We start from the raw sequence: 23,309 nt of genomic DNA, 5'->3' as shown, positions 1-23,309 counted from the left end.
CCAATTCAGGAGGTGGCTTTTACTGAGGTGAAAGCTATCACCTGCAATTCTTTAGTAGAATATAAAGCATATCCAAAGAAAGTTGAGTCAAACCTTGAACTGAAGCTTATTCCTGATATTTTGAATTGAAAAGGCTTCCTGGATGGGAAGCAAAACGTCTTAAAAGTTGGAAACAAAGTCCAGGGGATTGTTATTCAGTTTTTTTTTTTTTTGGGATGACTGTGACCTTGATGACTGAGAACCTTCACAAGCAATATAAAGTACAGTCATCCAGAAGACCAAAAATAACATGTAGTGAGATGTGAATAGCATTGAAGTAAACTTGCCAAAAGTTTTAGAGAGCTGGACAGGAGTAAAACATGCGTCAGATTGCAGGATGTGTTTCCACATCTGTCGCAGAGGTCTACCATATCTGGAAAGATGTGTGCCAGCCTAGTCTTCGAATAGTATCATCTAAATACAACTTTAGTCTGTATTAAGGTCAGGCGGGAACATAGAAATTCTGTGAATGGCCTTAAGCGCCGATTCCCACCAGTCTTCATCAAAGACCAACCCCAACTCCCTTGTTTGATGGTTAGATAATGATCATAAGATTGGATAGAACTGTAAACCTTTGAGATTAAAGATCTTTGTGAGGGATTGAATTGAAGGAGCTCACCCTATGGCTGCTTAGTGGGAGGTGAGGAAAGTTGGCAAATAAAGACTGCACAATTCCTCACCTGGAAACAATCTAAAGAGACGGGAAGCTGAAAGGATGAATTCAGCAGCTGGGTCTGCGAAAGAGCAAAAAATCCCTACCCTATAAAATCCTCAAAACTTTTGAGTCCCTAATGCTATAAGGAGAAAGTTGGATCAGTAAATGTAGGAGCATTACATTTAAAATGTTTCCTAAACTTTCCCTATTTTAAGTGTGGCGTTTACCACAGGGTTGCAGGTCAGACCAGAGGGGTTAGCTGCCATCGGGTCGGTCAATAGAGCAAGGAGAGAAACTGAGGAGCATGACTGCCTTTCCAGCTGAAACCAGAGTTCATTAGCTGACTTGGACCAGAGTATAATTTAGGTTAGTAGTAGAATTGACAATTCGGCATTCCATAGAACTTATAATTCTGAAGTATATTTCTTTTAACTCTAGGTGTTTTGCCATTCCACAAAAAAGAAGAAATAACAGAATCTACAATTTAAAAACAAAACTGTATGCCAAAAATATAGGTACACATTGAAAAAGCAATAAAAATTTTGGCAGGGCACTCATCTTGATTGTATTTATTATTTCCAATCAAGGAGAAAGGGAGGGAACCCATTTTTGAAAATCCGTCCTTATCTCGGCTGAAAGAGGAGAAAAATTTTCATAATAAAGAGAATTGAAAGACCTGGGTACGTTAACCCCAAGGTACCTAAATCCAGAAGGACTCAAACTGAACATTAACTTTATTCAATTCAGTTTATTTATATAGCGCCAAATGACAGCACATGTCATCTCAAGGCACCTTACAGTTCAACCAGATCATACAGTCAAATTGATTCAAAGTTTTCTATCTAAGGAAAACCAGTTGATTGCATCGACTCAATGACTCGAAGGCAATCCCTCACACTAAGCATGCTTGTAGCGACAGTTAGGAGGAAAAACTCCCTTTTAACAGGAAGAAACCTCCAGCAGAACCAGGCTCAGTGTGAGCGGCCATCTGCTGAGGCCGACTGGGGTTCAAGGAGACAGAAGCAGAGATACAAAAAGCAGCTGTAAAAGGCGGCCCCGTCCAGGAAACACGCAGCCAGGCAGACGAGCTCCAAGGCAGCTCCCATGTCAGAGGATGAAGAGAGCACATCCAGCCAATCACAGTCAGAGAAACAGGACTACACTGGCAAAAAGGCAGATCTCCAACATCTATAAACAAAGGTATTGATGGAAGCAGCACAGCTGACATTTCTCACCAGGATGGAGTCACAGCCAAACAGGAACAGATGAGGCAAAGCTACTCTGAGAAAAAGCAGAGAGAGCAGAACGTTAAAGATTGAACTAACAGATTCTGCAGATTGGGAGAATAGAGAGAGAATGAAGCAGAGTGATGAAATAGGAGTCCCTATGTCCTCCAGAAGTCTAAGCCTAGTTCATGTTGTATTATTTGATGGCAGGGGTGGGAACATTTGCATTTCTCTTGCAAGTTCTGCGCCATCAATGTATTGCTGGCTGTCCCCAGTCAGAGCAGCACATAGAGTTTGAAACTTCTGAAACAACTCTTTTTCTTCGAAGGTTGGGAAATTAAGGAGCACACCAAGCATTCACTTCTCCAAGATTCCAAAATCTCTCTGCAAGTGAAGAGATGACTACATTACCCATTACCCATCACCTTTGATACTGTCTGTGCATCGAAAATCCAGTGTAACTCTGAGGGAATCTCTTGTTTTCCTCAGCAAGTCGACAGCTACTCCAAGCTGCATGAAAGGTGACTGGATCAGTTTACTGACATGCTGGATTTTGCTGAGAAAATCATACCATATAGCTGTGCAAATGCAAAAGCAAAAGGATACAATCTCCTCAGCTAAAGACTTGGCTTCAACTCGCACCACAGGGTCTGTAGTTTTTATTTGCACAGCCTGATACCTTACTGCCTCAATACTTTGGATCCTGCTTTCCCATCTTGTCTCAGTCCATGATTTCAGGGTGATTTTCACATATATTAAAAGAATATCCCACCTTTGGATGGAGGCTTAGAAGAGCTTGAATAATTTTGTCAAATGCTCAAAGTAGCCAAGGGCATCTGGTGAGGTTTTTGCAGCATCAGCTTCTACCAGATTTAAAGCGTGGACACCACATGGGACATAAAAAGCTTTTTTTTTATCCTTCATTATGGCACTGTTGTCATAGGAATAGCCTCTGCAGTCCTCAAATGGGATGTTAAGTTCCTCTAGCCTTTTCAGGATTAGAGATGACAGATGTTCTCCAGTTAACTGCCCTGCCACCAGAAAGCCTAAGAAATTATCTTTTACTTGAGGAATGTCTTCTTGTGACACTATCCTGACTATGAAAGACAGCTGTTCCTTATTACTTAGATCAGGGGTGCAGTCTAAAATTATGGCCAAGATAAAGTACATGACTGCAACATTCACTTGCCATCCTACTGACTTGCTGCTTCATCACTGGATCAAATCTGGCCAAGAGCATCACCTCTATGAGAAAAAGTCCATTGTCTGGTTTGTTTAGTGCTTCTGAGGAACCCCAAAACCCATGTTTCTTTCAGCTACGGACTGAATTATTTGCCACCAATCGCTGTAGAATGTCATACTACCTTTTTCTCTCAGCTTCAGAGTTTACAATCATCTGGACAAGCCGGCAAGCACTTTGAGAATCACCTTCGATTTCTCCAGGGCCTTCAACACCATCTGCCCGGCTCTACTGGGTTAGAAATTACTGCGATGCAGGTGAAGGCCCCCATCTTGTCTTGGATTGTTGATTACCTGACAGGCACACCACAGTATGTATGCCTACAGAACTATGGAAAACTATAAACTATAAATAGTATTTTGACTGACTAGTACCACCTGGAAAAAAGGTAAGATATTCGTAAATGCAATTAACCTTTTAAGACCTGCTTAATAGATATAATATACCGTATTTTCACGACCATAAGGCGCACCGTACTAAAAGGCGCACTCTCAGTTATGTGTCGCATTTCTGTATTTAACACACACATAAGGCGCACCGGACTATAGGGCGCGTTTTTTATATACAGGTACATGTCCTCTACTACGTTTAAATACCTCTACTGCGTATTTAAAAATACAGCGGGGGCAAAACTAAGTATGACTGTGCTTTATTCATGTATTTATTACAAAGTATTAATCAAACCTGGGAGCTGGCCGTGAGACAGACACATCGCAGATGACAGAGCTGTGATCAATTCTAAATTAAATTAAACTCCTGAAACCTGCCGACGGAATATGTTCGCTTTTATTACCGGTATCCTGGTGCCTGCAGTTTAAATTATTTAGATGAAAAACACCTGCCAGCCGCCGCGGTGAACCCGGAGGCTGCCCGGCCTAGAGGCTGCTGTTGAAGGGATTTCTACTGTCGGTGCACCGCTGGTATGTGGGGTCTGAGCGCCTCCGACAGAAATAGTATAGGCAGGATAATAATCTGGATGAACTGACTGCAATTATTAAGTTTTCAGGTGGACTTTCTCACTTAAAAACATATTAAAACTACTTTATTCCCACTGATCACAGCAAATATAGCTGCAAGATTTAGATTATTTAGATGAAAAAACACCTGCCAGCCACCGCGCTGAAGAGGAGGAGACCCGCCCAGAGGCTGCTGTTGAATTACGTTTTCAGGTAGAAAAATAGAGCCGGAGCAAAACTGAGTATGATTGTGCTTTATTCATGTATTTATTACAAAGTATTAATCAAACCCATCAAAGTCATCATCCTCTGTTTCTGAATTAAACAGCTGCGCTAAATCAGACATGCCAGTTTCCCCTTCTTCGCTGTCAGAGTCACTTTCCGTGCAGCGCGGCTCCTCAGAAATAATGCCTGCTTTTGCGAAAGCTTGAACAACAGAGCCAGCAGACACGTTAGTCCAAGCATCTACAATCCATCCGCAAACGGTGGCGTAACTTGCCCGGCGCTGCCTTCCACTTATCGTGAAACTGTGGTCTCCGTCTGTCATCCATCGCTCCCACGCCGCTCGCAGCCTTACTTTGAACGGCCGGTTCACACCGATGTCGAGCGGTTGAAGTTCCTTTGTCAGACCTCCCGGGATAACAGCGAGCACAGCGTTCATTTGATTCACCTTTTTTTTCACATCGGCTGTGAGATGGGCACGCAGCGATGGTGATGCGTGGAAAAAATTACCTGGTCTCCTCACATACACCTGCCTCAGCCACGCTTTCATCATCTCCTCATCCATCCAGCCTTTTTCATCTGCGTTAATATCATATGTCATCAGAGCGATGTGTCTGTCTCGCTGTCAGCTCCCAGATCAGCTTCTCTGATTGGTTGATGCGGCGCGTCCAGCAGCAAAACTTCAATTTTTCCATCTCGAGCAGCAGCAGCGCGTTGGCAGATGCTTAAACGCTCCCGACGTGCTGCGCCTGCTGCTCAAAACGCGCTGCGGACCTTTTGCTGCGCCTATACGCGCGTCAACCATTGACTTTGCATGTAAACTCGCTGCTTCTGCTGCACCTGCTGGGTCCGGTTCACACCGATGTTGAGCGGTTGAACAGCGAGCACAGCGTTAATTTGTTTCACCATGTTTTTCACATCAGCTGTGAGATGGGCACGCATGGAGTTACATATTAACAGCGATGGTGAGGGGTGGAAAAAAAACACCTGGTCTCTTTACATTCAGCCACTCTTTCATCATCTCCTCAATGAGGTGGTCTCAAAAGTCGCAGTTACAACCCATATAGGGCGCACCGCACCAAAGGGCGCACCGCACATTTTGAGGGGAAAAAAAGACGTTTACGTGCGCCTTATAGTCGTGAAAATACGGTATTAGCTTCACATTAGCCCAAGGGTGGCAGGAATTGGAATGAATTAGGCTCACTGATGTTAAAACTAACCAATAGCGCTAGCTATGTATTGATTAGTATATTATGCTAAAGGCTAAAGCAATTATTAATCATTGTTCTGCAACCGCAAAATAGCATTGTCATCATCTTTAGTGTAACATTACCTCAGACTTAGAGTTAGACAACCATGTATACAAAACAACATTTCCTTTTATACAGCTTTCATTACTTTTCCATTCCTTAAAGTGCTACAGAGATCAAATGTAAACAGTGTGGAAGAAAAAACATGGTGCAACAAAATGAACTGATATGGAAGTTCAGAGCATTAAATATACACTACCATTCAAAAGTTTGGGGTCACATTGAAATGTCCTTATTTTTGAAGGAAAAGCAATGTACTTTTCAATGAAGATAACTTTAAACTAGTCTTAACTTTAAAGAAATAGACTCTATACATTGCTAATGTGGTAAATGACTATTCTAGCTGCAAATGTTTGTTTTTTGGTGCAATATCTATATAGGTGTATAGAGGCCCATTTCCAGCAAGTATCACTCCATTGTTCTAATGGTACAATGTGTTTGCTCATTGGCTCAGAAGGCTAATTGATGATTAGAAAACTCTTGCACAATCATGTTCACACATCTGAAAACAGTTTAGCTCGTTACAGAAGCTACAAAACTGACCTTCCTTTGAGCAGATTGAGTTTCTGGAGCATCACATTTGTGGCGTCAATTGAACGCTCAAAATGGCCAGAAAAAGAGAACTTTCATCTGAAACTCTACAGTCTATTCTTGTTCTTAGAAATGAATGCTATTCCATGCGAGAAATTGCTAAGAAATTGAAGATTTTCTACAACAGTGTATACTGCTCTCTTCAGAGGATAGCACAAACAGGCTCTAACCAGAGTAGAAAAAGAAGTGGGAGGCCGTGTTGCACAACTGAGCAAGAAGATAAGTACAAAAGAGTCTCTAGTTTGAGAAACAGATGCCTCACAGGTCCCCAACTGGCATCTTTATTAAATAGTACCCGCAAAACACCAGTGTCAACATCTACAGTGAAGAGGTGGGTGCGGGATTCTGGGCTTCAGGGCAGAGTGGAAAGAAAAAGCCATATCTGAGACTGGCCAATAAAAGAAAAAGATTAAGATGGGCAAAAGAACACAGACATTGGAAAGAGGAAGACTGGAAAAAAGTGTTGCTGACTGATTAATCCAAGTTTGAGGTGTTTGGATCACAAAGAAGAACGTTTGTGAGACGCAGAACAAATGAAAAGATGCTGGAAGAAAGCCTGATGCCATCTGTTAAGCATAGTGGAGGAAATGTGATGGTCTGGGGTTGCTTTGGTGCTGGTAAGGTGGGAGATTTGTACAGGGTAAAAGGGATTCTGAATAAGGAAGGCTATCACTCCATTTTGCAACGCCATGCCATAACCAGTGGACAGCGCTTGATTGGAGCCAATTCCATCCTACAACAGGACAATGACCCTAAACACATCTCCAAATTGTGCAAGAACTATTTAGAGCAGAAGCAGGCAGCTGGTATTCTATTGGTAATGGTATCATCAATGACCCCTCACACTAGGGTGGACATTTCTTTAGTACCAAAAAGGACATTGTGGGGCATATCAATCAATTACTAAGGTGTACATAAGAATTGGGTAAAGTCACATTTATAGTAAAATTTGTAGTAGTTTAAAGAGGATGCTTGTGTAGCTGAATAAAAAACATATTAAAGAAGTGTAAAAAAATAATTGGTTCCTACATTTGTATTTATTTAATACGTTGTGGTGTTTAAAAAGTGACCACCGAGATGAATCTTTAAAGTGCAGAATACCACAAAGCATAACATGTGTGAACTTAAACGTTAAACAAATCTTTTTAACAAGAAACATTCATAATAAAATAGCCTAATATTTTTTTAAACAACAAAAGAGATTGTAGAAAACACATTCAACTGCTCTAAAAGTATAGGTTTATTTTTAGGAGCCTCAGTCTTTTGGGAACTTATCTTAAGTGTCTGTGTGTGCAGCAGGCCTGTCTTTATGGTCATCCCTTTAGCTATGGACGAATCCCTGAAATCCACTTTCACGTCAGAGTCTACACTTCCGTAGGACTGGTGATGTTTTAAAGTATAGTCCACCTTGCAGCTCTGCACAAGTTATTTTAGCATCCAGGGGCGACAAAACTTAATGTAAAAGCCAACATTGAAGAGTTCGCTGCACGTTTATTACTTTTATGTTAATCCGTATTTGCACGCCGTTCAATTGCAGCTTTTTCTCGACTGCTTACACCCACATCGCATCGACAAAGTGGTAGAAACCATGGAACGAATCTCCACTGCCTTTGGTCATTGTTGTGATTTTATGTTCTTTTCTATTCCCAGCCCGCTGGAAATTTATGTTTCTGATACTTTAAGATGTTTATTGCCCTCCCCTGTAGGGGTGGTAAAATATCTTATTTAATCAGATATTATTTCAGCTGTTATATACTGTTTATGACACACAGTCCTACTAACTGTGTGTTAGAACAATAGATGAAAGATGGATTCGAGCACTAATCCTGGTCAAACAGTTAATTCTGCACATACATGGAATAAATTCACCACAACTTCTGTTCAAAATATAAGAGTTTATTAACAAAAATCATTCAGCTCCAAGTCAAACGTATTTCAGTTTAACACTCTCAACTAAGACTAGTAAAAAAAGTATGATCATGGCATATGGCACAACATCATAAATTCACGCTTTTGTCCATTCTGGGTTAAACGACATCCTGGTTTTGACAAGACGCTAACTTTAATACTTAGCATCAGTAATTCTGATCCTTGTTTACTTTTGTAACCAATGACAAGCAGATCTTTATCTGACACGCCGCCACTCTTAGCCAATCATCTGTTAGATCAGATAGTGAGGCCTTTTTGATGATTGGATATTTTGATGCAGCCCAGCAAAAAAAAAATATATATATATCTGCTCTACAAGTCTAGTGCCTCATAAAGGAGGACAAATACACGTCTGGCTGGATGTGGCGCCGGACACCGGACAGTGCAATGAAAACCTGGACTGTCCGCCCTAAAGCCGGACATCTGGCCACCCTTCCTCACACCCCCACCATGGACAGTTCTCCCTGCTGCGCCCTTTGAAGAGGCATCACACTGATAACACAATCCCACATTCTGCACATTTGCACCATATTTCCATATCAATGTGCTTCTTCCACCATGTTTTTTTCTCCATCATTGCTGCACTCTGTGCATACAAAACGACAATAAAAGCTGTCTAAACCTAGAAATATCTTAGCCAGGGGTGATGCTGAGAAAATACGCCATTCTACTCTGTTATATCATTGATCTGAGTGTACCTTATATATACAGTATATCTCTGTGAAGCCTTTCTTACAACAGCAGATAAAGCAGTAGAAGAGGAAGTTTGTTTCAAACAACAGAACGAAAACATGGCAAGATGGCTACAACAATATATTACATGTTGGAGATTACTTGCCGAACTCTGTCTACTGAATAGGTTTAATAAAAGAGCCTGTTTTGCCAACAACCACAAAAAAAGTGTGATATTACATGCATCCATCAGGGTTGCCATGGGGCCAGTGGCTACTTTATCTGCAGCAGTCTACAGGCAAGTGTCAGGGCGCACCCTGGACAGTTCGCCAGTCTGCTGCAGGGCAACACAGAGACATAAAACCATACACACATAAACTCGTACCCAAGGAAAATTTAGAGACACCAATTAACCTGACAGTTATGGTTTTGGACTTTTGGGGGAAGCTTGAGTACAGTACCTGGAGAGAGCTCACTCATGCACTGGGAGAACATGCAAAATGCATTTAGAAAGAACATAGACTAGGAATCAAACCCATGTCACTCTTGCCACAAAGCAACAGCACTACACAAGGCACAATTGTGCTGCCCCTGATACACTATATTGCCAAAAGTATTTGCTCACCTGCCTTGACTCACATATGAGCTTAAGTGACATCCCGTTCCTAATCCATAGGGTTCAATATGACGTCGGTCCACCCTTTGCAGCTAGAACAGCTTCAACTCTTCTGGGAAGGCTGTCCACAAGGTTTAGGAGTGTGTTTATGGGAATTTTTGACCATTCTTCCAGAAGCGCATTTGTGAGGTCGCACACTGATGTTGGACGAGAAGGCCTGGCTCTCAGTCTCCGCTCTAATTCATCCCAAAGGTGTTCTATCGGGTTGAGGTCAGGACTCTGTGCAGGCCAGTCAAGTTCATCCACACCAGACTCTGTCATCCATGTCTTTATGGACCTTGCTTTGTGCACTGGTGCACAGTCATGTTGGAAGAGGAAGGGGCCAGCTCCAAACTGTTCCCACAAAGTTGGGAGCATGGAATTGTCCAAAATGTCTTGGTATGCTGAAGCATTCAGAGTTCCTTTCACTGGAACTAAGGGGCCAAGCCCAGCTCCTGAAAAACAACCCCACACCATAATCCCCCCTCCACCAAACTTTACACTTGGCACAATGCAGTCAGACAAGTACCGTTCTCCTGGCAACCGCCAAACCCAGACCCGTCCATCAGATTGCCAGATGGAGAAGCGCGATTCGTCACTCCAGAGAACGCGTCTCCACTGCTCTAGAGTCCAGTGGCGGCGTGCTTTACACCACCGCATCCGACGCTTTGCATTGCACTTGGTGATGTATGGCTTGGATGCAGCTGCTCGACCATGGAAACCCATTCCATGAAGCTCTCTGCGCACTGTTCTTGAGCTAATCTGAAGGCCACATGAAGTTTGGAGGTCTGTAGTGATTGACTCTGCAGAAAGTTGGCGACCTCTTCGCACTATGCGCTTCAGCATCCGCTGACCCCGCTCCGTCAGTTTACGTGGCCTACCACTTCGTGGCTGAGTTGCTGTCGTTCCCAAACACTTCCATTTTCTTATAATACAGCTGACAGTTGACTGTGGAATATTTAGGAGCGAGGAAATTTCACGACTGGATTTGTTGCACAGGTGGCATCCTATCACAGTTCCACGCTGGAATTCACTGAGCTCCTGAGAGCGACCCATTCTTTCACAAATGTTTGTAAAAACAGTCTGCATGCCTAGGTGCTTGAATTTATACACCTGTGGCCATGGAAGTGATTGGAACACCTGATTCCAATAATTTGGATGGGTGAGCAAATACTTTTGGCAATATAGTGTATTAAATATACATTAAAATGCAGAGAGATTTCGATGAAAGAAAGAATATTTAAATGCTGTTCTTTACCTCTTTATTAAATATGTATATTCAAAGTAATTTTTCACACGTAAGTGAAAGAATTAAAGCAATCACAATCCATCAAGAAATAGGAACATTATTTTCAAATATCTTAAATCCAATATGGATACATCAGTGATTGGCAGTTTGCTTAGTATTCAGAAATGCATCAAAGAATGATTTATTGAATAAGAAATAAGTAATGTTCATAATATGTAATAATAATTTGAGAAAAGTAACTTCATGATACATTCAAAAGATATAATTAAAACTTACATTAGACCCATTTTCTTAATTATCTGTTACCTGTTCATTAACCCTTGCATATCCGAGTTTTTTTTTTTACCCTAAGGTTGATATCGTGTTAAGAATTTGTGTTGGTTTCAGGTAAATGGTAACGTGGTGTTAACTATGATCCTTTTAATCAACCAAAGGCAGAAACAACCTTTAAATCATATCAGAGTATTATGGACTAAAATAAAAACACCTTCACCATATTTTTATGTGTGTTTGCTATCTTGACAATGAGTCTATTTGAAGGTTTGGAGGCATAAAGTAAAGAGAAGAAGATGCTCTAAAAGGGAAAATGGAGAGTAGGAAACTGAAACCCCACTGGTTGTCATGCTGGAGGGGGTTGTGGTGGTATTGGTGCTGCTGTCATTGACAGTCACAGCAGGAGACAAGAATTGTCCCAGTGTACGAGTCAGGAAGGACTCAAAGCGGTCCAGTTTTTCAAAGACCATCATAGGCTCGGCTCGTTTACTTCTGTTGGAGGTGCTTGGAGGTGTTAGCACAACTACCTGGAACCAAGAGCCATCCTGCTTACACATGAGCGGACCACCAGAGTCAGTCTAAAACAGAGAGAAGATTATTATCTGCTACAGATTCAGACATTAAGACAGACTGAGCAAGGAGGAATGAATCATATAAGAAAATGCAGTAAGTCTAAGTTACCAAGTTTGATGACTAACAGAAAAAAACATTAGGTTTTTTATCCTCACAATCATAAACTTTAGATCTCAAAAGTAAGACCTGTACACCAACAAAAAGGGTTTTGGAATCTAGTTTTCATATTTCAGATTTATCTTCAACAACATTTATTATTTTCTTTCTAGGCTTCTGTCAGCTTCAAGGTCCAACTTTGCTCTTGCATATGTTAAAAACATGTCACTTATCTAACTAAAGTGCATAAGTGTCTCATGCCTGGACCTAGGCAAGGTTGAGCTGAGGTAGGGGGGATTTTCAGAGTGACTAGCCCTATGTAATCAATGATAAGAATTCTTTTTTTTTTTTTATGTAAAATGAATTACTGAAGTAAATGTAAGCTAAAATGATGCATGAAATGTTCAGCAAAATTACACCATAAAAATAATTCAAATGGTGTCCTGTTTGTTATTTATTTTTTATTTTATTGAAATCATGCTAAGTTTAAGGAGGACCAACTCTGCCATATTTTAAAATAAATACAGATATAAATAAATGCTCAATAAATATATAGGCATACAATTAATTGCCCCTAAAGCACAACAGCCAGGGCTAACAGCAGCCCGTCTGCAGCAGCCCTCTCAGCATGTCGGACCACTGGCTATGATGGCGATTTTTTTGTTTTATTTGGGAAAATGTTCATTTGATTTGTGTGTATCTGACTGTGTTCATTATTCTTCCCTGCCTAAATACAAAAATTCAGAATTTATTATCTAGAATTTATTAATACCAGGAGGTGAAAAGCAGCTTCAGACGGGCCAAGCGTGTGGTGACGTCATTAATGCAGTTTTGTTCCAATTTACCCATATTTACGCTGCATGCTCCCGTTCTCCCAGTGTCCATACTTTCCTGTGTTCTTCTCAAGAACATGCTTTGTGAGAACAGGAGTCTGTACTCACACTCTTGTGAATTAAGAAACGGCCAGTGACTTCAGACTCTGCTCTCCTCCTGTAGATTCGACCGATGCAGTAAAATGCTAACCAACCAGAAGTTGACCCTCTAAGACACACCCCTTACTCATTTACATAATGAGGCAGAAATGCAGAAAGAAATGTAAAAACGACACTCAGAAATAAATAGCATGAAAGAAATAAATAGGGAAAATATACAAAGGAAGAATAAAAGAGACAAAAAGTATTATTACTTGCACATAAATAACTACTTTAAAAAATAAGTAATAAATAAATAAGGTTTAAGATTATAATGATGATAAATAAATAAGGTAATTATTACTAAGTTGAATAAATAAAGAAGCTAATTAAAAGAGATCTATTTATGTCTCACTGTATGATATTTTCAGGAATCCAGTTTTTGTAGGTTGTTTTTGTGTTTCCTTTTCTCCTCCACCAGGTGGTGCCCCGTTCTCATTGGGCCTCCCTGCACACCTGCTGCTCGTTGGACCAATGAGTCAGCCAAATTCTGGAATAACCCACACCGACAGGATTCTGGAAAGAACGCCTTTTTCTGGAAACGTGAGTCCCGTTTCATTCTTTGTTTTTGCAAATCGTCGTTCAAGTTTCCCACGGAACCTAAACTAAACTGTGAACTTCCCTTCTCTCTTCCAGTTCTGGTTCACCAGCTCTCTGAGCCACCCTGGATCCAACGCATTGTGCTTTCAATAAACCTGTTAAACTTTTACTCTGGTTCTCTGAGTGGTTTTCTGCATGTGGGTCAGATCCCTTAAGACAACATGACAAATATAATGTCTACCTTTATTTGTTTACTGTATTTTGGGGGGCTATTAATTGTATGCTTATTCATTTATTGAGCATCTTTTTCTGTATTTATTTTTAAATATGGCAGAGTTGGTCCTCAATAAAGTTTGACTGTAAACCCCTAATTCAGCAATATGCAAAACCAAAAAGTGGGTGAGAAATATTGGCATGTGTACCTTCTCCATGGTGAATGATTGTGTGCAGATGCTGTCAGATGATGATGAATCCCCACAATCAAGTACTGTTGTCTCTAATTGCTGCAGAGCTTGTTCATCTAATGGTCAGGAAATAAATAAACTTTCATTACTGGTACACTGTCCTAAGTTGCAATATTCCTGATTTATCATTGTGTAAATATTAACAATGCTCTCAGCCTTTGTGTATTAGTCTCACCTTCTCCTCTTTCAGAGCTCCAGCCAGCAGCCCAACAAGCTGACCCTACTGGGAAAGTTCTTCCATTGTCCAAGCAGATTGGCTGGATGTAGTCGTTCAGGGGGGGTGGGGATGACAGCTTTAGCACTGCGATGTTGCTTCCAGTCAGGTTGCTCATAGTGATATTTATCACATTCAGTGACACCTCAAATTTGTTAGATCCGTTCTGCTTCAGACGACCCAACATGACTGTCCACTCAGAAGCCTCATTCGAGCTGAAGAATAGAAGAAGGACTAAATAAAAGCTAAAAGTGTATTTAAGCATATTTCCAGCTTAAAATTATTATCTAGTTCGAGGCACACGGTGTATCTTTTGGCCACTAGGGGCACTTGACCTGTTAATGCCCTTATTTTGCTCTACTAAACATCTGTCATCTGCGAGAAGACAGGTAGGGCAGATTTAAGATCGTTTATTAAAAAAAGGAAAAATTCAAAAAAACAAAGAAAGAAAACATGTGGAGTTTCTTTAAGGCCTCTGGAAAAGAAGGGAGCATGAGGCACACTGCAACAGAGGGAGTTTAATGGGAGTATGTGTACAATGAGAACAACAGCACTAAAGGCTTACTGCGTGAGACGTGAACGATCCACGGGGGGGATGAGAGGGGCTGAGGAGGTCCATAGGGGGGAAATGCAGGTGGTGGCAGTAGGGAAGGTGGCTACCAAGCGGGAGGAGGCTGGTCGGTAGAAAGTTAGTCGGGGCTGGACCGATTCAGCCTGCGGAGTGGTGGCAAGTGACAGTGACCTGGGCGTCGCGCTGACTAAGCACATGTGTAACGGATGAATCTCTGAGAGGCTGCAGAGCGGACCAGAGGCTGATCGGTTCGGCAGAGATCTGTGACTCGCGGACGGTGTTCGGAAGTAGGATTTAGAGCCAAACAACCACGATTGGCTGACAGGAGAAAAACAACGACTACGCCGGCACAGAAACCACCACAGCACCCTGTCAACATTGAAAATAATAACAGATATATGACTGTATACAAGTCTTAACTTACAAGAAAAGAGAATGGGTTTCAAACCTGGCTTCTTCTTTTAGCCTGTGCCAACGAATAAACTCCTTTTAATGACTGGCTCGTTTTTTCTCAGGCACAATCCCTCTCATGTTTTCTCTCTTAAGCCTCCTCAGAAGGTTTAAACTTTTTTTCTTATCTTAAGCCATAAACAGTTTTAGAGCAGGCAGAAAAATAGTAGAGCAAAAGCTTCAGCTCCATGACCACATAAGAGCCTGCAGCCATAAAGCGATACGTTCTTCCAGGTTATATGACCTGGCTAAAGAAGGTCCGTCATCTCCCAACTTACATAGTCGGTATTTCAAAAGGGGAGCCCCGCTTGTAGCATTGATAGTGTCAAGCGCTGTTAATTGGTCTGAGGAATGATTTACAATAACTCATAGGCATCAAGTCTTTAAGGCCACAAAGTCTGTGATTTGCCTTAAGTTAATATTACTTATGGAAACCTGTCATCCTCAGCTTTAACTTACTCTGAGAAGCAGTCAGCATTGGTCAGCACAGAGTTCTCAGACACTAGCGTCCCTCCACAGACATGCTGGCCATTTCTCTGCAAGCTCGCCATCCATGGCCACTCGCCAGCTGACGTCACTGAAACACCTCCCAAAATACGAGAACCCAGTGGGGCTTGTCCACAGACTACAGCTGTAAGAAAATCGAAAGGAAGGGGGAAATTTTTGACTAATAATTTACAGAGACGCATTTCAGTAAAACACATTAACTTTACAATGCAAAGCGATAATTTCTGCACACAAATGTCACAAGTGGCCATAAAATACCTACTTGCTTTCTGTTTTCTATGGCTACAGTAGTCTCTATTTGATAGTAAACAGGATATAAAGCATTAAGAGATGGAGACGATGAGCGTTTTAAAGCTGACGTTGCAGCAAAAAGGACCCCCATGGGCGTAGGTTTGCATAGGGACCATAGGGACATGTCCCTACCAAAATTTTGAACCAACCTAAATGTCCCTACCAATAATTGGATGTGAGCAACATGTTTATAATTTACAGCAGTAGTTGTTGCAGCACAGGCTTCTTTTTCTCTCACAGCTCCTCTGCCTGGTCTCTCCTGTCCCTTTCATGTAGCAGCGCATGGAACTGTGCTGCGCTGTTTAACTCAACTCTCATTGGTTGGTCTGCCTTAAGTTCCGCCTTCTCTCCCTCTGATTGGCTGTTTCCTAGTCAGCCTGTGCTTGGAGCACAACATTGAAAATTTATTCACACTAGAATGCTGCGGTTACTACAATTAATATTAGGCTACAAAACTAGTCCCAATAAAAAAAATGAATATCATGTACACTAAAAAAACAAAAACCTTTTTTTTTTCTTTTATAAAACGAAATATTCTGAGTCAGCCAGGAGTTCTGAAGACTGCTGGAAAAATGGGCAAATAAAGGCTGTAAGCATCAACATTTCTGATTCTTAGCCACAGCCACCTAAAAAAGAAAATGTGAGGGTTTCTTTTTTACCGATATTTAGTTAATATTACTGTTTTCATTTTTTTGTTTTTATTTTTACAATTTTGATATAATAACTGATCTAAGTGGGTTGCTCTGTGGGGAAAGGCACATTTTACATTTATATTACTGTATGTTTTAAAGTCTCTATTCTCCAGTTAATGATGAATTACATACTAAATTAGTTGACAGTTTTTGAAATAATAAATTAATATGATTCATTTTTTTCAGTCCCAGATGAAATACATGAAATGGGCTACACAGAGTAACTACAGCCCAGATGTTCAACTTTTATAGTGAAGTTAATATTTTAATGAATGTATTATTTTGCTTGATACAGAGAGAGAATAGTAGGTACAAATATTAGAGTGGGGTTTAACTCTGCACAATTCTATATCTTCAAAAGAAAATACTGTATTTACCTTCTCTCTTAGTCGTTCAAATGAAACCATTTTCAAAGTGGAAAACAGTCCTAATTCCACATTCATCAGAGCCGGTGATACTTCAAACATTGATAAACAGCATCTAATGAGTGTAGAGCTTATAACATTGTTATTATGGAGCAAAATGTTTTTCTCTTTTAACAATGAATTCCTCTTATCAGTACGGATGCTCACATTGAGCATAAAAAAGGACATGCATATTGCATAGCACCAATGACACCAGGCCAATAGTGTCCCTACCAAAGTTCAAATCAAACCTACGCCCTTGAGGACCCCATATGTGGATTGTGTATTCTAATTTCTTTTACTCAAATCCCAAGCTTAACAAAATAATTCCTCTTTGCTTTGGATACGCCATCCTGGAAGACATTTACACCAAAGTGAACTACTCAATGACAAACTCTTTGAAGCTTAAACACATTCACATCAGGGTGATTACCAGTAACGGTACATCTTGTAGATAGAACTGTAGTTGGTGGTCCAGCAGTATGTGTTGAGTTTAATATGGTATAAACTTTTCTTAATTAAATTGAGTTTTACTTGTTATCCTTTTTGTATGTGCTTTTGTGTCTGAGCTAAAAAAAAACATTATTACCTTGAAATGTATGAAACTAATATTGAGGCTGGTTCTCATGGCTTGTTTGATATTTTCCCTGCCCTGCCCTTTCTGACAGTCTTGCTGCCCTTAAGATAATCTTAAGGTAGGATGATATTCCAACCCTCTTTGCTTTTGGAGAACTTGTTGTCTGCTTGGAACATTTCAACCAGTCCAATAGCAAATAAGATAAATACAACAAGATGGAAGTTTTGGCCTGATATCTAAGGTTGTGTGGTGCTGTAAAAGCTCAGACAAGGACACAAGCTGCTGAGTTAATTTAATTTATTATTCCTGCCAGAGAAGCAGTCTGGGGTAAAGCGTCTGGCTCAAGGACCCTTAGTGGCCACCTGTGGGGCTCAAACTCAGAACCTCAGAATTCAAAGATCTATGCAAAAACCATAGGCTTTTGATCATTTGTTTTATTAATTATTTATAACTGAATAGCCAAAGGTTCGTTAAAGAAGACTATCAAAATTAAAACAAGTGAAACTAAAATGTTTACATTTGTGGAGTTTTTTTTTTTTTTATCTTAAATGCAAAATATCTATCATTTTTACAATCTTGGTATAATTGCTGGTCTAAGTGTGTTGCTCTGGCAGCTAAAGGCGTGTTTTCAAGTCCCTATACTCCAGTTAAGTATTAATTGATTACCAAATTAGTTAACGGTTATTTCAATAATCGATTAATCACGATGAATCCGATGAATTGTTTTTGTACAAGAGATGTCCCTTCTGGCATCTGTGTTTTACCTAATGACAGCTGTTCCTGTTCCGTGTGTTGTACTTGGAAGGCAACTGTATAACAGACAGTGTTAAATTTATACTGTAATTCGCGGAGTCTCATAGATTTCGAAGATTACCCTACATTTTGAAAACCTTGTTGTAGAAACCAGTAATATCTGTTAGTTACAGATAGACACTCACCAGCTTTAGACAGTAGCTCAAAAGGTACCATTGATTTCTTGCTACCTTAATGCTCCATTATATTCATAACCAGTATTTTAGAATAGAGTTCAACTTTATTGTCATTATATTGCCACTAATACAAAACAACGAAATTCACTCTCTGCATTTAACCCATCCCCTAGGGGTGCAGTGGGATGCCCTTGTGTGGCACTCAGGGAGCAGTCTGGGGTCAAGGGTCTTGCTCAGGGTCAGAGTGGCAGTCCATTGGAGTGTGTGGGTATGGAACTCAGAACCTACGAGACCTAAGCGCAGTGTTCTAACCACTAGGCCGTTATTCCATGTTGTAAACACAGTTTTTTTTTCTTTACACAATTTTTGGAAATAGGTACTTACGTTTAGGTTTAGTTGGTGTTAGTGTTGTTGGTGGGGTTGTACAGGAAAAGCTGAGGTCACTATCAGTCCCTTCAGATGTGAAGGTAATGAAGCCTGGCTGGTTGATGCGGATCAAACTGTTGATCCAGGTCTCATACTGGGATACTCTGGCATAGACTCCTGGGAATTCTGGCCTAGCACACCCAATTCCAAAACTTACAATTCCTGCTTGAATCCAGCGGTCACCCTGTTTGCTCACCATCGGACCTCCTGAATCCCCCTTGAAGATCAGAAACATTTAAGTTTTGATTAAACTGGAACTATTTTCTTCAGACAAAACCAGACAGAAGTAAAAAGATGATCACCTGACAGGAATCCTTCCCTCCCTCCGTTAACCCAGCACACATCATGTTTTCAGTGATCCTGCTCTCCCCATAGTTACACTTGCACTGTCTGTTTCCAACAACCGGCACTGTCACCTCCATCAGATTTTTAGGAGATGGTAGAGGAACTGTAGACAAACATAGAGATTTGATAAAGACATTTTTTTCGACTTTTGGAGGTAAATAGCTGAGTCATTGTAACCACAAAAAAAAAAAAACAAAAAAAAAAACAAGCTGAAATGGGAAGTAACCGGCCTTTCGTTCAGTTTTTATGAAGACACATAATTTTTTTGCCTGACATTAGAGCAATCTGTAGCTAGCCTGCTAATGTTTTGGCACAATGCTTTTCAGACGCAAATCAAAACCTGTTTTTTATTAGTCTTCTGTGTGTAAGGTATTTCACTTGTGGTAAGTGGGCTTATGTAATTAATTTGGACTGAGTTTCAGGACCAAATTGTATTTGCTTGAAGGCAGAAACTGCAATCCCTTCCTTGTCTGATTGTGTGGTGGTTTTTAGAAGACCCAAACCCAGAGATGGAAGCTGAGGTGGTTTCTTGCAGATCTTATGAAAAAACGTAATAATACAAAATACAAACTCCAGAATTGATCAACAACGACAATTCAAGAACCAATAAACAACCCTAGGAGACACAAGGGAAGAATAAACCAAAAGAATGATGTGGATCCAGCAAAGAGTAACTGAACAGGAAGCGTATATATATGGGAGACAGAAACAATGGGAGTGTTGGGATCCTCAGGCTTGCCCACCAGAGGGCGCCGAGGATCCTCTTCTGCTCTCTTTGTTTTTCCCTTAGGTTTGGAGTTACTGTGGGGATCTGGAGATTACCCTCTGTCTCCAGCAGGATGCGCTGTGGGTCTTCTGGAGCTGGAACTTTCCTGCACACCTGTTCCTAATCCCCTCATTAGAAGACCTCTCCTTTATAAGCTCCTGCCTGACCTTGATCCCACGCCGCAGTGTTGATCTTAGTTGGTTAGCTTCCTGAACCTTCTGCTATAGACTGAGTCTTGGTTGTTCCTAGGTTGAGACCAGATTCTAATCTCTCCTTTTCTGTGCCTCTCAGGAATCCTGTCTCCTCGTGAAGCTCTGGATGAGCTTAAACCCCAGTCTCTTCGTGAAAGCTCAGGATGAGCTTAACCTCCTGTCTCCTTGTGAAGCTCCTGTCTCTTCGTGAAAGCTCTGGATGAGCTTAACCTCCTGTCTCCTTGTGAAGCTCCTGTCTCTTCGTGAAAGCTCTGGATGAGCTTAACCTCCTGTCTCCTTGTGAAGCTCTGGGAGAGCACCCTCACCGGAACCCTGTCTCTGGTCTGCAGCTCTGGGAGAGCTGTGTCACAGGAAACCAGTCTCAAGTCAGAAGCTCTTGGAAAGCCCAACCTGCTAACCCGCCCTGTTGAGCCAACCCGAGGATCTCTACGTGGTTTGAACTTGAAGACTTCTTTGAGGAGTTTCCCTAGAGGTTCCCATGTGGACTATCCCCTGTTGTTCTCTGTTATCCAGCCATCCCCCGCTCCTTGCACAGACTCCAGCGAACCAGCCCCAGACCCATTTCAGTCCCAGTGTTAAACTTTGTGATTTTGGACTTTATTAAACATTTTGAACTTTTCCCCTGCCTCCTCCGTGTGTGTTCTGCATCTTGGGCTTGCCTCCGTTAACCCATCATGACAGGGAGGACTAATTAGCTGAGAGGGAGCAGGTGTAACTAGAAGGAGCTAAAGGAAAGGAGACTGGCAAAGGGGGGCAACAGAGAGTAACTTAAATAATTGAACACTTCTTAAAAATAACACAAAATGGGAAAGAAACTAATGATCAAGAAAACACAGAACATAACTAATTATAACCGAGAACTGAAAAAGAAACTGAAAGTCCACAAAGGGCACAATCATGACATTCCCACTCTTCAATGATGGTGTTTTCCTTTTAACAAAGATCAGTTCCTCCTTTTCAAAATCTGAATGTTTTGCTAGTTGAATTTCCGTCATTTGTCCTTGAGATTTTCAATTCGATTCAGTTTATTTATATAGCGCCGCTTCACAACACATGTCATCTCAAGGCACTTTACAGTTCAACCAGATCATACAGTCAAATTGATTCAAAGTTTTCTATCTAAGGAAAATCAGTTGATTGCATCAACTCATTGACTCAAAGGCAATCCCTCACACTAAGAATACTTGTAGCGACACTGGAAGGGAAAAACTTCCTTTTAATTTAATTTCTTACTCAAGATTCAGCTGTACCCTTTCACCTCCTGAATAGGTGTCAAAACGCGTCTCAGAAAAGTTTAGCAATGGTCCGGTTTCCTCTAAGTAAAGCCTGTTTTGTGGTCTTTTGTATACAGTTGGTTTTTAACTCACCTCCACTTCCAATGGTTCCCCAGCCAGTGACCCAGGAGTCAACACCACTGTAAAATGTGCTTTTTGGAGCGGCTAGACAAACTGGAGAGATGTAATCCGTGAAATTTACTGGTTCAGAGAGCCTCAAAAGTGCAATGTCATTGTTATCATTTAGAAAATTGTATTCCGGATGAATATTGATCTGTGATACTATCCGAATGACTTCATTTGGATTGGATCCCTCCTGACTTTGACGACCCAGATATACTGTCACGAAAGATGGTGACATGCTCAGACTGTCAAAAGAGTGGAAGAACAAAAGAAAACAAAAAGTTTTATAAAAAAAAAAACCCCACTGAGATGATAGAGAACTGTGTTCTTTTGTAGATTATCAGTTTCAGCATGATGTTTTCTGGTATAGAGTTGATTTGTAAGTTTTCTGCTCCATTATGTTCAATATGATAAGCAACAAATGTTAGGGGGAGGTATTAATAATTTACATATAAACATCTATTCTCGGCCACAGACTAGTTTCTAAACTCAACTTGTCTGGTATTTGGCTGTTTGTTCTCACCATAGGTTTATCTTTTTTTTGCCTAAATTGAACACTGGTACCAAAATCTAAGGCTGTTTTCTTTAAGATTAGTTGGTATTAATGTGTAACTATCACATGGAGCCTCTACTTCAACACAAAGTTATGAGCTCCTTTCTGGTTCTAAGGTTGTTTTGTTCCTTACCTTTGGACACAGTGAGCAGCGGTCAGCACCCACTGGTCATTAATCAGAGATCCTCCACAGATGTGAGAAGAAAATGTGTGCAGACTGACTTGCCAGGGCCAGCTGCCTGGAGGGGCTGCCTCTCCTCCTACAATCCTGGTGTTAAGTGATGGTCGACCACACACTGAGAAAAAAATTCAGTTAACCCTTGAAACAGCATTATCTATTCAGTGATAGATAAACAACAATGTCCAAGTAGCAGCAGTGAGACTGAACTGGGGCCAGGTTGTGTCAGTATAATAGTCAACAATGGTAAACTCTCTGTACACTAATGTTAAATAGTTTCATATAGCCTTTGCTGTTGATTGTTTCAATGAATCTGTTCTGAAATATATCCAATATATCCACCTGTGGGATTCTACATCACACTGGTGTCCTTAATTCGGAAATGCACTGTACGATATTTAAAATCGTTGAACGCAGCCAAAGCTTAAACTGAGTGACGAAACCGAAGGGTTTAAACGTTCACAGCTTACAATGTTTGTTCTTACACTGTACAACCCAATGTTCTGATGCTTTCTAACTGCTCACACTCCATGTCCAAAAACTACACCCCAGACTCAGCGCTGAGAGATGGCGCTGATCGAACTTGTCAATCTGGAAGAAGAAGAAAAATAACTCTGTTGTTTACACATGCACAATATTAGAGGTCCTGGTAAATCGGCTCGTAGCTCTGCTTCAACGGCAGGATTTGGTCATGAACATCGGTCAACTGAATTTCAAACATGTTTAATTTTCTCCGGACTTTGCGATTCCTGATCGATCTTGAAAGGCTGATCGCCCCTCGTTTCTACAAGACATGAGACGCACGATGAGGCTGAAATATGTTGCGTATTCTAAATCTAAAGAAACAGAACAGGGAGTTTAAGCTGGGTAGATAGAACACTAAATGTGACTGAAGCCATGATGGTTATTTTATTTCTAAACAAAAACTTGAACAAATAAAGTTGATTAAAGGGGAACACCGTTTTTTTTTACATTGGCCCCTTGATTATATGTTATTACATCATGTTCTACTCACCCATATGAGTTTTGTGTCATTTGGAGCTGTTCTGAAGATATTCCGGTAGGTTATATCCAAGTAACGTCTTCCTATCTGTTGGGATCCTCAGGCTTGCCCACCAGAGGGCGCCGAGGATCCT

At 40.9% G+C, this 23,309-nt stretch overlaps 1 protein-coding gene across 1 annotated transcript in view; it reads right to left on the bottom strand.

The window, feature by feature from the left end:
- Positions 1-10,743: 10,743 nt before the first annotated feature.
- The window catches only part of LOC119795169 (transmembrane protease serine 9-like), a 30,447-nt gene continuing 17,881 nt past the window's right edge, over positions 10,744-23,309 (bottom strand). The window contains exons 7-14 of the mRNA XM_038303024.1: positions 22,129-22,291; positions 21,413-21,687; positions 19,025-19,170; positions 18,681-18,939; positions 15,356-15,527; positions 13,837-14,090; positions 13,620-13,717; positions 10,744-11,595 (exon numbers count right to left, since the gene is read on the bottom strand). Coding sequence (XP_038158952.1) covers positions 11,275-11,595; positions 13,620-13,717; positions 13,837-14,090; positions 15,356-15,527; positions 18,681-18,939; positions 19,025-19,170; positions 21,413-21,687; positions 22,129-22,291 — 1,688 coding nt within the window. The 3' untranslated portion in view covers positions 10,744-11,274. The remainder of the gene's footprint in view (positions 11,596-13,619; positions 13,718-13,836; positions 14,091-15,355; positions 15,528-18,680; positions 18,940-19,024; positions 19,171-21,412; positions 21,688-22,128; positions 22,292-23,309) is intronic.

The sequence above is a fragment of the Cyprinodon tularosa genome, unplaced genomic scaffold (genome assembly GCF_016077235.1).
Source record: "Cyprinodon tularosa strain WSP-4 unplaced genomic scaffold, ASM1607723v1 ctg501, whole genome shotgun sequence".
NCBI lineage: Eukaryota > Metazoa > Chordata > Actinopteri > Cyprinodontiformes > Cyprinodontidae > Cyprinodon > Cyprinodon tularosa.
This window is presented reverse-complemented; position numbering and strand designations above follow the sequence as displayed.